The following is a 12,881-nucleotide window of genomic DNA, read 5'->3' on the forward strand; positions in this document are numbered from 1 at the left end:
TTTATTATTTTCAATATTATTTGATCACACTACTTTCCTCTTTCCCTTTCCTGTTACTATACATATATCATAAATCGGTGGTGTACACCTAGTGTGAATCTCATTGCTCCAACATATTATATATAAAATTGTATGAGGGTAATACCTATCAATCTATAATCATAATGACGGGTGCACACGTGTAGCCACCCATCATTACGGGAGCTCCATAGACTTCTATGGGCTGCCCGTGCCGTTATTACGGCCTGAAATAGGACATGTTCTATCTTTTTCAACGGCACGGGCACCTTCCCGTAAGAAAACGGGAAGGTACCCGTGGCGAATAGAAGTCTATGAGCCCGTTATTACGGGTCGTAATTACGGCCCGTAATAACGGGAGTTTTTACGGTCGTGTGCATGAGGCCTTACTATGGGAAAAAAGGCAGTTTAGCTTTTTTTTTTATTTGAAACTTGTGTGTTTTTTTTGTTTTACGACATTTTTATTTACTTTTTTTACTTGTCCCACTAGGGGACATGAGGGCCTGATGCCCCGATCGCTACTCTAATACACTGCACTAGATACGTACAGTGTATTAGCGCTGTCACTTATTCACTGACAGCAAGCCTATGAGGACACGCCGCAGGCTCCCGTACAAGGCAGACTCGGACGCCATGATTTGGGGTCGGATTGCCATAGCAACCCAGCGATTGCGTCGCTAGGTTGCCGGTCGGGTTAAAACCCATCAGATGCTGCGCTCTATTGAGAGCAGCATCTGAGGGGTTAATCAGCCGGATCGGAGAATAGCTCCGGTCCTGGCAGTTACAGAAATGTGCCAGCTGTATAATACAGCTGTCACCCAGTGGTGATGGTGCGGGCTCTGCTTCTGAGGCGGCACCATCACTGCGACGTAACTGTACTGCGGTTTGCGGGAACACCTTGCCGACAGTGCCGTATATATATATGTAATATTGTTTGTTTTTTTATGGCCTGATGAAGACATCGGTTCGATTTAGTAACACGTAGCCCTGTATAATAAATTATTTCTTATTACTTCGATCATCCTTATTTCGGTTTAGCAGCGCCGTTCTGTTGGTCCAGCTTTTGCTCACATTTTTTCTTCCTGATCTCTGTCGGTAACATCGTCTGATTACAGGATTGGACCTTGGCAGCAGCTTACGTTTGTCTCTCCTCAACCAAACCCTTGCTTACATTAGAGTTGTGTCTGACCAAGCACAACTTGTATAGGTGAGCATAATTATCAGCTACCTTTGTATACTGTTTATCACTTTTTACCTGCACTATGCTGGCGCCATGCATTCTCTCTTTTTTGTACAACACAGAATACCCCACGTGGTAATAATTATTTTTATTTTTTTTTAAATAGAAATGAATTAACCTTTGCAGAACTGATCCTTTTTTGCTTTTCCATTTTAGTTTTTCACTCCCCACCTTCCAAACGCCATAACTTTTTTATTTTTCCGTTAATAGAGTGGTGTAAGTGCTTATTTTTTGCGGGAAGAGTTGTAGTTTCTATTGACACCATTCAAAGTACCATACAATGTACTGGGAAACTGAAAATAATATTCTTTGCGAGGTGAAATTTGAAAAATCTTCGATTACGCCGTTTCGTTTTTACCGCTTTCACCATGCGGTAAAAATTACAACTTAACTTAATTCTGCGGGTCAATACGATTACGGTGATACCAAATGTATATAGTATAGTATATATTTGTATCAACACATTCTGAGAGGCAAAACTTTTTTATTTTTTGGTCAATTGAGCGGTGTGAGGGCTTATTTTTGGCGGGACAAGCTGTTGTTTTTATTGGCACCATTTTATGGTACATACAACTTTTTGATCACTTTTTGCTAAGTTTTTTTTACATTTTATTTAGAGCTAAGGTGACCAAAAAATATTGATTTTGGCACTTTAATTTCTTTATTTCTTACGGCGTTCATTATGCACTAAAAATTACAGTTTTACTTTATTCTGCAGGTCGGTACGAATACGGAGATAGCATATGTATATAGTTTTTTTTATGTTTTGCAGCGTTTGCGCAATAAAATCACTTGTTTTTAAAATTATTTATTTTTTGTGTCACCATATTCTGAGAGCCGTAACGTATTTTATTTTTCAGTCAAAAAAGCTGTGTATGGGCTTGTTTTTTGCGGGACGGGTTGTAGTTTTTATTTATATTATTTTGGGGTACATGCGACTTTTTGATCACTTTTTATTCTATATTTTGGGAGGAGCGGTGACCAAAAATAGTGATTCTGGCATTGTTTTTCATTTATTTTTTTTGCGGTGTTCACCTTACGGGAAAATAATCTCTTATTTTTACACTTCTGTAAAACATTTTCATTAACTTTTTTTTTATATTTTTTTAAATGTTACACTTTCTATTTTTACCTGCAGCTTTGATCGCTGCTATAATTCATTACACTACCTAGGTAGTGTAATGTATTCCAACTTTCAGTGTGACGTCACAGTCACTCTGACAGTAAGTTTACGTGGACCAGCCGGAGGCTGACAGGAAGTCTATCAGGAGGCTGGTCCATTACTTGGCCTCCGGTCACCATGTAAGCCATCTGCAAACCTCACGATTTCATTGTAAGGTCTGCCGATGTGCTAGAAACCCCTAAAATACGGCGATTGCAATCGATCGCCACATTTAAGGGGTTAATTGCCAAAATCAGCGGAAATGAACCGCTGATCGGCAACAGTGGAGTGTCAGCTGTCGGGGACAGCTGATCTCCTGGTGCACACTCTCGCCGACAGTGTGCACCGGGAACCGCGCAGTAACTGTACGTGCTCGTGCATAAGACACTGGCCACCAGGACGTACAGTTGCGTCGTGGTGCGCCTAGGGTTTAAATAAAGCCAAGGTTAAATTCAAGTTGTGTTTAACAGATGTACAATTTAAGGAATACGGCTGTAATCACACATGCGGTTTTTGGTGGAGTTTTTTTTGTGTGATTCCAGCCTAATTGTAAAAGACTGAACACCAAACTTTCTCAATTTAATATGAAATGTAGGAGAGTAAAGTGGAGTAAAATGAAGACTGACAAAAAAAAATTTTTGTTTTTTTATAGGAGACACATGAATACAAACAACATACAAGAAATTAATTATTGAAAAACACTGTGTAACTCCGGCGGCGGGTCCCGCTCCTGCCGGCGGTCCCCACTGCCAGGTCTTGTTCCTCCTTCAGCAGTCGGCATCTGCTGGTATCCTCTGCTCACGGCCGCTGTGTCCCCGGTGCGTGCACTTCGGCGTCTCTTAAAGAGCCAGCACATGAAATTCAAATTCACCCACCCTTTCCCTGTTGACCCCAGGACTACTTAAGGCACCTCCACTACCCACCTGGTGCCTGAGCAACATTGAAACAACCTATTGTTATCCAGCGAAGGTTTCTGTATGCATCTGATTCTAGACTGCTATTGCTATGTGTTGTCAGCCTGTATTCAGTTGTTTGTTACGAGCCTGTATCCAGTCAGCGTTGTTTTATGCGTTCTTTAGTACGACCAGATGTTACATTAAAGTCTGTAGTGAAATATAAAATGCACTACATACAACTGTGTTTTGGATTGTGGTATTTTTGTTGTTTTTGTATGATCAGTGGCGTTTTTTTCAAAACGCAGCATTCTCTGGCTGTGGCGTTTTTTCGTGCATTTTTCCATAGGTTTCTCTATAGGACTTCAAAAACACCAGAGAAAAAAGCATGTACAAAATGACACTAATTAAAAAAACGCCACCAAAAACATGACTAAAAACACAATAAAACTGGTACATTGGCTGGCATTTTAACATATATTTTTTAATGCCGTTTTTAAACGCCAGAAAAAAAATCTATGACAGATACCTCTTCTCTCTTTTGTATCTACTCCTATGTATAGCTAAAAAAAAATAACTGCCACAAAAACTGTATGTGTGATTCCAACCTTATTCCTTTCTTTACTGGTAAATGGTGAAACTTTATACATATAGTTTACAGATTCAGATCTGGACTATCTCTAGGCTGATCTACCTGTATTCTTAAAGCCAGATTGTGAACTTGTGTGTTTTTCCCCAGAAAGCCTAAGAGTCTTTTCCAGAGCTTTCTTTACCTCTGCGTTCCTTAGGCAATAAATAATTGGATTTAATAGGGGTGTTAAAACTGAATAAAGAATAGATAAATATTTGTTGCTATCATACGCACCAATTTTATTTGGCCGGCCATAAATAAAAAATGTTGTTGAAAAAAAAATTGCAACTATTGTAAGATGTGAAGCACAAGTAGAGTAGACTTTTGTTTGTCTGATTGATTTTGATATTTTCAGAATTGACCATATAATACGCAGGTAGGTAAAGCTAATTAAAGCAAGAGGAACAAGAGTAACTACCATCCCCAAAATGAAATCCACAAATTGTGCAAGGGAAACATCTGTACACGCCAAATTCAAAATGGGAGAAATATCACAGAAAAAGTGGTTAATAACGTTAGGGCCACAGAAGGACAATCTTAAAATGAAAATAACTTTTACCATAGCTATGGCAAACCCAAGCACCCAGGAGCCAACTACCAGATGTAAGCAAAAAGTGTTACTCATAATGACTGTATAACGCAGAGGGATACAGATGGCCACATATCTGTCGAAAGCCATTACTGCTAAAAGAAAACATTCGGTGCAAGCCAGGGATATAAAAATGTACAACTGAGCAAAACAGGCATAGAAGTAGATATTTCTGTTTTGAGTTAGAAAGTTATTCAGGAGATTCGGGACTGTGACGGTGACATACCAGATTTCCAAGACAGATAGACTGCCTAAAAGATAGTACATTGGTTTGTGTAGTGTTATGTTAATTTTGATGGTCAAAATGATTACCACATTTTCAGTTAGAGTTATAATATATATTATAAGAAAGACAGTGAAAAGAACTGATTGCAGTTGAGCACATGTTGGAAATCCGATGAGGATAAACACAGAGATGTTGTTACCTTGGTGTACATCCATCTTTGTGAGGACCTGTTTTTTTGTTAAACGCGTTGGAAGGCATGAAACTATACTGACTATGGCCAATAGAGAACTGTTAAGTCCTAGAGAAAGAGACATAAATTATATGACATACACATTATAGATTTTATGAGAAAATAAAACATTATCATATTCACTATATTACAGATTAAATAAAAATCAAATGCCAGCTAAAAATAAAGAACAGAAGATAAAAGCAACCATTCTAGTAGTAGTATACTATATCTGGGATACAGTTCATGAACTAAAATTTGATTAACTGCTGGATCCTGTGTGTCAGAGACACGCATGATTAGCGTTCACTGAAGCCGTCAGTCCAGCTGACCTGACGGATTAGGCTTTAATGGCAAGATACAGATTCTATGCGTACAGGATACATAGAAGCTCTATCTCAAAAAGTATATTTTTTTTAATAAGAAACCAATTAGAAGTTGTTCAAAATCAATTAAATCAGTGAGTTGTTTGGCGGCAGCTGTGGCACAGCACTGTATAACAGCAGAAACTATTTTCGAAAAAAAAAGAGTGAGAACATTAAATATCAATCAATCAGAAGTTCACACAGGAGACGGAAATTCTTGCATAAGTGCTTCGCAACATACTATTGTTGCAGGAATAGATTAGCAGTGCCTAGGTAGAGCCATTCATCTCTTTATAATTGAGAAGTTCTGACATCAGAATGTGATTTAAAAAAAAATAAAGATTTACATATCATCTGAGAATTGTTGCTGACTTGCATGATATTTCTATATAAAACAATGAAAAATGATATATCATAAAAAGTCATTCACTAATCTGGATAAAACATGCAAAGGGATATAAAAAATGTATAAGGTATTGTGTGAGGGTTTGCTTCGGGAGGAATTTCCTTGTCTGGGGCATTGGGAGAGAGATCTGGGAATCCCTATAAGTACGCAGGATTGGGAAGCCACTTTGAATCTAGCTTGCTCTCTCTCTAAGTGCGCTACACATTTGGAAGTGTCTAGGAAAATAATGTATAGGTGGTATTACACTCCTAGTCGTTTGTCGCGAATATATCCAACATCATCAGATAGGTGCTGGAGGTGCCTCACTTCTAAGGGTACCATCCTCCATATTTTCTGGGCGTGTACAGTATTGTCCAGCTTTTGGCAGCAAGTAGAAGATTTCTTACGATCTCTTTTAGGGGTTGACATTCAGCTCGCCCCTGCTCTAGCCCTACTGCATGTGGGATTGGTGGATTTCTCTCCGGGAGTCAGAAACGTACTTTTTCATGTATTGCTGTCTGCAAAAATATTGATTGCAAAATACTGGAAATCTACAAAAGTGCCTAGTATTAGTGAAGTGATTTTATATGTTAACAATAATTGTGTTATGGAACGCGCTTTAGCCTCTATTCAAGGGTCCTACACTCGTACTTCCTTATGGGATCAATGGACTGACGCTACTTACTCCGACATACTCTTATGATTACCTTAGTCGAATATGTGGTCAATTTGCCGTGTCTGGATCGGGAGTTTTGTTTGTTTGTTTGTTTGTATGTTTCTTTTTAGTTTTTCTGTAAAAAAATGTGATCCTTATCCCAATGCTTTGTTTGCAATGTTTCATTGCTGTATGTAATGATTAGATATATACTGGATCAATAAAAATCTGTTTATTAAAAAAAAAAGTTATATATGTTTTCAAGCAATAAAAGTAAAATAAGTGGAGCTAAATGTTCGACAAACTTCTGACATATCATAGTGACATGTCAGAAGTTTGTATTGGTGGGGGTCCAAGCAAGGAGACCCCCACCAATCGCTAGAACGAAGCAGCTGAAGTCCTCGTGTGAGCGCTCAACTGCTTAGTTTCTGTTCGGCTTTTTCTGCACCGCAGCCTATGGTCCGCAGCAGAGTTTTCCGCAACGTCTGCACGAAGATAACTGAAAAGGTGTGGAAACCAACGGAACTGTTATACGCGCAAAACACAGCGTATTTTGAAGGGCGCAATACGCACACGCTCGTAAGAATAAGGCCTAACTATGTAATATTAGAAAAAAGGGCCTGCTTTATTTCCAGAAACAGTGCCACTCTTCTCCATGGGCTATATCTAGTATTACGTTTCAGCCCCATTCACTTCAATGAGGATGAGCTGCAATACCAGACACGGCCCATGGACAAGAGTGGCACTGTTAAGGATGCATCTATGTGGGGCTCGGTGCAACAATTTTTCTTTAGTCTTTATATTATTGCAGTCTGGGAGCAATAACTTTTCCATTTTTCGATGTAGCTGTTTAAGGGTTTTTTTTTTTTTTTTATTTGCCGAATTTTTTTAATGACACTATTTTCGGCTTTACATTTTTTGGGGGAGGAATTAAAATATATCCCTTTTTTTGTGTTTCGTTTTTATGATAATCCCCATGTGGTTTAAATGACATGTTAACTTTATTCTGCCGGTCAGTACGATTACAGCAATACCAAATGTATATAGGTTGTTCAAAAAGTGTTTACTACTTTTGCACCATAAAAACACTTTTAGGCCTCATTTACACGAGCGTATGCGTTTTGCGCGCGCAAAAAACGCTGCGTTTTGCGCGCGTATGCATGGCGTATGCACTGCGTATACGCAGCCTTGTTGCGTTTTAAACGCGCAAAAGGCATTTGACAGCTCCGTGTGTCATGATGCGCGGCTGCGTGATTTTCACGCAGCCGCCATCATAGAGATGAGGTAGTCGAGGCCCGTCACTGTCCAAGGTGCTGAAAGAGCTAACTGATCGGCAGTAACTCTTTCAGCACCCTCGACAGTGAATGCCGATCACAATATACACCAACCTGTGAAAATAAAAAGACTTTCATACTTACCAAGAACTTCCTGCTTCCCCCAGTCCGGGCTCCCGGCCGTTGCCTTGGTGACGCGTCCCTCTCTTGCCATCCGGCCCCACCTCCCAGGATGACGCCGCAGTCCATGAGACCGCTGCAGCCTGTGATTGGCTGCAGCCTGTGCTTGGCCTGTGATTGGCTGCAGCTGTCATTTGGACTGAACTGTCATCCCGGGAGGTCGGACCGGAGTTATCGGTAAGTCAGAACGTCTTTTTTTTTTTACAGGTTCATGGATTTTCGGAGCGGAAGTCACTGTCCATGGTGCTGAACCAGTTTAACGCTTTCAGCACCGTGGACAGTGACTGTCTCCTGACGTCGCGTACCCGAACATTTTTTACCGGTTTCGGTCAAAACGAGTTTGGCCGAACCCGGTGAAGTTCGGTGCGCTCATCTCGAATTTGACACTCCGTTTGGATGTTTGTAACCAGAAAAGCACGTGGTGCTTTTCTGTTTACATTCAGGAGTTTGACAGCTCTTGCGTGATTTTCGCGCATGCAACGCAGGACCGTCAGTGTGGCATGCGTTGTTTTCACGCACCCATTGAAGTCAATGGGTGCGTGTTGCGTGAAAAATGCAAGAATATAGAACATGTCGTGAGTTTTACGCAACGCACTCACGCAGCGCAAAATTCACGCATCGTCTAAACAGCCCCATAGACTATTATAGGTGCGTACGACACGCGTAAAAAAAGCACGCGCGTCGCACGCGCGTATAATACGCTCGTGTAAATGAGGCCTAAGGGCATGCCCCCACGTGGCGGATTTCCTCTGCAACTGTCCGCATCAATGCCGCACCTAATCCGGGTTGCGGATTACGGCTGCGGATCTGCCCAAAATGTGCAGTAAATTGATGGGACTAGCTGCTGCGGACTGCGGAAAAAGTGCTTCCCTTCTCTCTATCAGTGCAGGATAGAGAGAAGGGACAGCACTTTCCCTAGTGAAAGTAAACGAATTTCATACTTACCGGCCGTTGTCTTGGTGACGCGTCCCTCTTTCGGCATGCAGCCCGACCTCCCTGGATGACGCGGCAGTCCATGTGACCGCTGCAGCCTGTGATTGGCTGCAGCCGTCACTTAGACTGAAACGTCATCCTGGGAAGCCGGACTGGAGACAGAAGCAGGGCGTTCTCGGTAAGTATGAACTTATATTTTTTTACAGGTTGCTGTATATTGGGATCGGTAGTCACTGTCCAGGGTGCAGAAACAGTTACTGCCGATCGCTTAACTCTTTCAGCACCCTGGACAGTGACTATTTACTGACGTCTCCTAGCAACGCTCCCGTAATTCCGGGAGCCCCATTGACTTCCTCAGTCTGGCTGTAGACCTAGAAATACATAGGTCCAGCCAGAATGAAGAAATGTCATGTTAAAAAAGCAAGACGCATCCGCAGCACACATAACATGTGCATGACAGCTGCGGACTTCATTGCGGAATTTAGAATCTCCATTGAAGTCAATGGAGAAATTCCGCCATGAGTCCGCAACCAGTCCGCCACTGCTCCGCAACAGACAGAGCATGCTGCAGACACCAAATTCCGCTCCGCAGCCTATGCTCCGCAGCGGAATTTTACGCATCGTCTAAACGAACACTTCTAAATTTAAGTGGAAGTCAATGGAGAAACGGCTCCGCTGCGGATTAACGCTGCGGAGTGTCCGCAGCGGAATTCAAGTGAAATTCCGCCACATGTGAACCCAGCCTTAGGGTAAGTTCACATGTAGCGCAAATACTACGGGTTTTCCGCAACGTATAATACAGTAGTAGAAAAGTGGATGAGATTTGAACAAATCTCATTCATACGCTGCTTAAATGATAAGAAATTGATCTGCGGTGCGTTTTTTAAAAATCCGCAGCATGTCAATTGTATTTGCTTAATCGCTGCTTATTTGTTGCGGGTTTTCCCCATTGAATTTAATAGGGATGAAAAACCCGCAACAAATCATTTTTTGTGCCGTAAAAGTCGTGATTCCGCCGCAAAAAATACAACTCAGACAAAAAAATATATTATACTTACTCAGAATTCTATGTTTCTTCGCCCAGGCCGACCTCCTAGGATGACGTTTCATCCCATGTGACCGCTACAGCCAATCACAGGCTGCAGCGGTCACATGGGATGAAACGTCATCCCGGGAGGCCGGCCTGCAGTACGTCAGAGGGACGCATCGCCATGGCTACGTAAATATCAAACTTTTTTTCTGCATGCAGTTTTCCTAAACCGAAAAACTGCACCAGAATTTTAGGCCGGAATTCCCTGCGGCGCCCAGGGTGGATATGCTGTGTGCTTTTACGCAGCATATTCGCCCTGTGTGAACATAGCCTGAAAATTAAATAATTTGGTTTTGTGTCGCCACATTATGAGAGGCAAAACTTTTTTTTTACCATGAACATAAGTTCATGAGGACTTGTGTTTTGCAGAACGAGTTGTAGTTTTCATTAGTACCATTTTGGGGAACATAGAATCTATTGATTAATTTTTATTCCTTTTTTTGGGAAAAGGGAATGAACATTAAAAATGCAATGAAGCCAATATTTTTTTTTAAGACATTTACCGTGCAGGATACATTATGTAATTAAATTTTATAGTACAAATGCGGCACTCACCCGTTTGCAAATCTTTTTAACTTTATTGTGTCACCTTGGCGAGGATAAAAGCATTACAGGGAGGACAGCTAGTTGTAGGTTACAGCCTGTTTCGCGCTGGAGATTGCGCAATCAGAAGAAGCGCAATCTCCAGCGCGAAACAGGCTGTAACCTACAACTAGCTGTCCTCCCTGTAATGCTTTTATCCTCGCCAAGGTGACACAATAAAGTTAAAAAGATTTGCAAACGGGTGAGTGCCGCATTTTCATTTCTTTCATCTATAGTATACTACAAGACTGTCTGTTTTTATGCTGAGCACCGCCCGAAGTTTGCTTAAATGAGGAAAACCTGACTCCACTTGCATCTATCTGCCTGTTCCATGCTGTGAAGATTGAGAGTGGTGCCGACTTCCTTCTACTGTGCTTAAATTTTATAGTACAGGTCGCTGCAGTTGCGGCGATACCAATAATGTGTACTTTTAATATTTTTGTTTATTCCATAATAAACCATTATGCAAGGTGTTTTTTTTTTCGTATCTCTAAACATTTTATCTAACTCTTTTTTTAAGTCCCACTTGCAGACTTGACCATGTGATCATTTGATCACTTTCAGAATACACTGCAATACTTCCGTGTTGCAGTGTGATATGCCTGTCAGTGTAAGGCTGGATTCACACGACCATGTTACGTCCGTAATGGACGGAACGTATTTCGGCCGCTAATCCCGGACCGAACACACTGCAGGGAGCCGGGCTCCTAGCATCATAGTTATGTACGATGCTAGGAGTCCCTGCCTCGCTGCAGGACAACTGTCCCGTACTGAAAACATGATTACAGTACGGGACAGTTGGGGTAACATAGAGAGCCTGTTCACGCTTTCTAACAACTTAGATGCCACGGACGCTATTGACCGCAGTATTTGGGGGGTTAAACGGCCGGGAGTCATCTCTAATCCTGGCTATTGCAGCAGAGTGTCAGCTGGAATTAACAGCAGATGTTGCCAAGGTTTTCTTTTATTTGGTCACGACCCTTAGGGTATGTGCACACGGTAGCAGGCTTTTACGTCTGAAAAGACAGACTGTTTTCAGGAGAAAACCGCTGCCTCGTTTCAGACGTAAATGCTCCTCTTCGCATTTTGCGAGGCTTCTCTGACAGCCATAAAATTTTGAGCTGTGCTTCATTGAGTTCAATGAAGAACGGCTCAAATTACGTCTGAAAGAAGTGCCCTGCACTTCTTTTGACGAGGCTGTATTTTTACGCGTTGTCGTTTGACAGCTGTCAAGCGACGACGCGTAAATGACAGGTTGTCTGCACAGTACGTCTGCAAACCCATTCAAATGAATGGGCAGATGTTTGCCGACGTATTGTAGCCCTATTTTCAGAGGTAAAACGAGGCATAATACGCCTCGTTTACGTCTGAAAATAGGTCGTGTGAACCCAGCCTAACTATTCTCTTAAATATGTAACCATCACCATCAATACAAGACAGAACATAAAAGTAGAACATAACACAGAAACACCTAATCACACATTCAGGTACAGGTGTATACTTGCTCTTTCAGTCATGGACAAGTGTATACTATCACTATACAAAAATGAATATAACCAAGAATACCGCCATTTTTTGACCCTATAGTGGTCAGATACCAATTCTACACAAGCGGTATACAAAATATCATCACACTGCAGACTATATAAGAGAATACAGTACTGATCAGACACAGGCTGAATTAACCATAATTGAATCCATTGACTCACAGGTGACGTCTTCTCTGATTGGAGTTGTTCACTTCTCCCGAAGACTGTCTTTACCCCTTGCTTCTACAGCCCATCCCCACCCAATATAGCAACACAAATGACAAAAGACCCCTACATTAATTCAGACCTTAGACCAGACCTCTCCATTAATTTTAGAAACCCAGACCCCTACAGTACTTCAGATCCTCAGAGCAGCCCACAAAATTAATTCAGAGCCTAGATAAGACCCCTAAATTACTTCATCCACCAGACCAGACCCCTAAATTAATTTCAGGCTCCTGACCAGACCCTTGCCTACATTACTTTAAACCCCAGACCAGACACCTATATTATTGCAGACCTCAGACCAGACCCCAAAATAAATTCAGACCCTAGACCAGACCCCTAAATTAATTTTAGGCTCTAGACCAGACCCTAAATAACTTCTGACCTCAAACACGACCCCTAAATTAATTTCAGAACAGCAACTACACCTTTTAAATTACTTAAGATCCCAGACCAGACCTCTAAATTAATGCAGACCCCAGTCCTCTAAAGTAATTTCAGGCCCCAGACCATACCCTAAATTGCAACAGATCGCAAACCAGACCTAAATTAATTTCAGAACCCTGACCAGACACCCTAATTAATTTCAGAACCCAGACTAGAGCCATAAATTAGTATAGAACACAATTGTCTTCTAATGTACAGGCATATATTATTCATGTTGATGAGACCATT

General features: G+C 41.5%; 1 protein-coding gene across 1 annotated transcript; it reads right to left on the reverse strand.

Moving 5' to 3' along the window:
* Nucleotides 1-3,993: 3,993 nt before the first annotated feature.
* On the reverse strand, nt 3,994-11,232 carry LOC142649230 (olfactory receptor 6B9-like). Its single transcript, XM_075825513.1, has 2 exons — nt 11,214-11,232; nt 3,994-4,958 (listed from the first exon to the last, which is right to left on the reverse strand). The coding sequence occupies exons 1-2, from the start codon at nt 11,230-11,232 to the stop codon at nt 3,994-3,996; spliced, it is 984 nt and encodes a 327-aa protein (XP_075681628.1).
* Between the last annotated feature and the right edge of the window lie 1,649 nt (nt 11,233-12,881).

The sequence above is a fragment of the Rhinoderma darwinii genome, chromosome 1, assembly GCF_050947455.1.
Source record: "Rhinoderma darwinii isolate aRhiDar2 chromosome 1, aRhiDar2.hap1, whole genome shotgun sequence".
Lineage (NCBI taxonomy): Eukaryota > Metazoa > Chordata > Amphibia > Anura > Rhinodermatidae > Rhinoderma > Rhinoderma darwinii.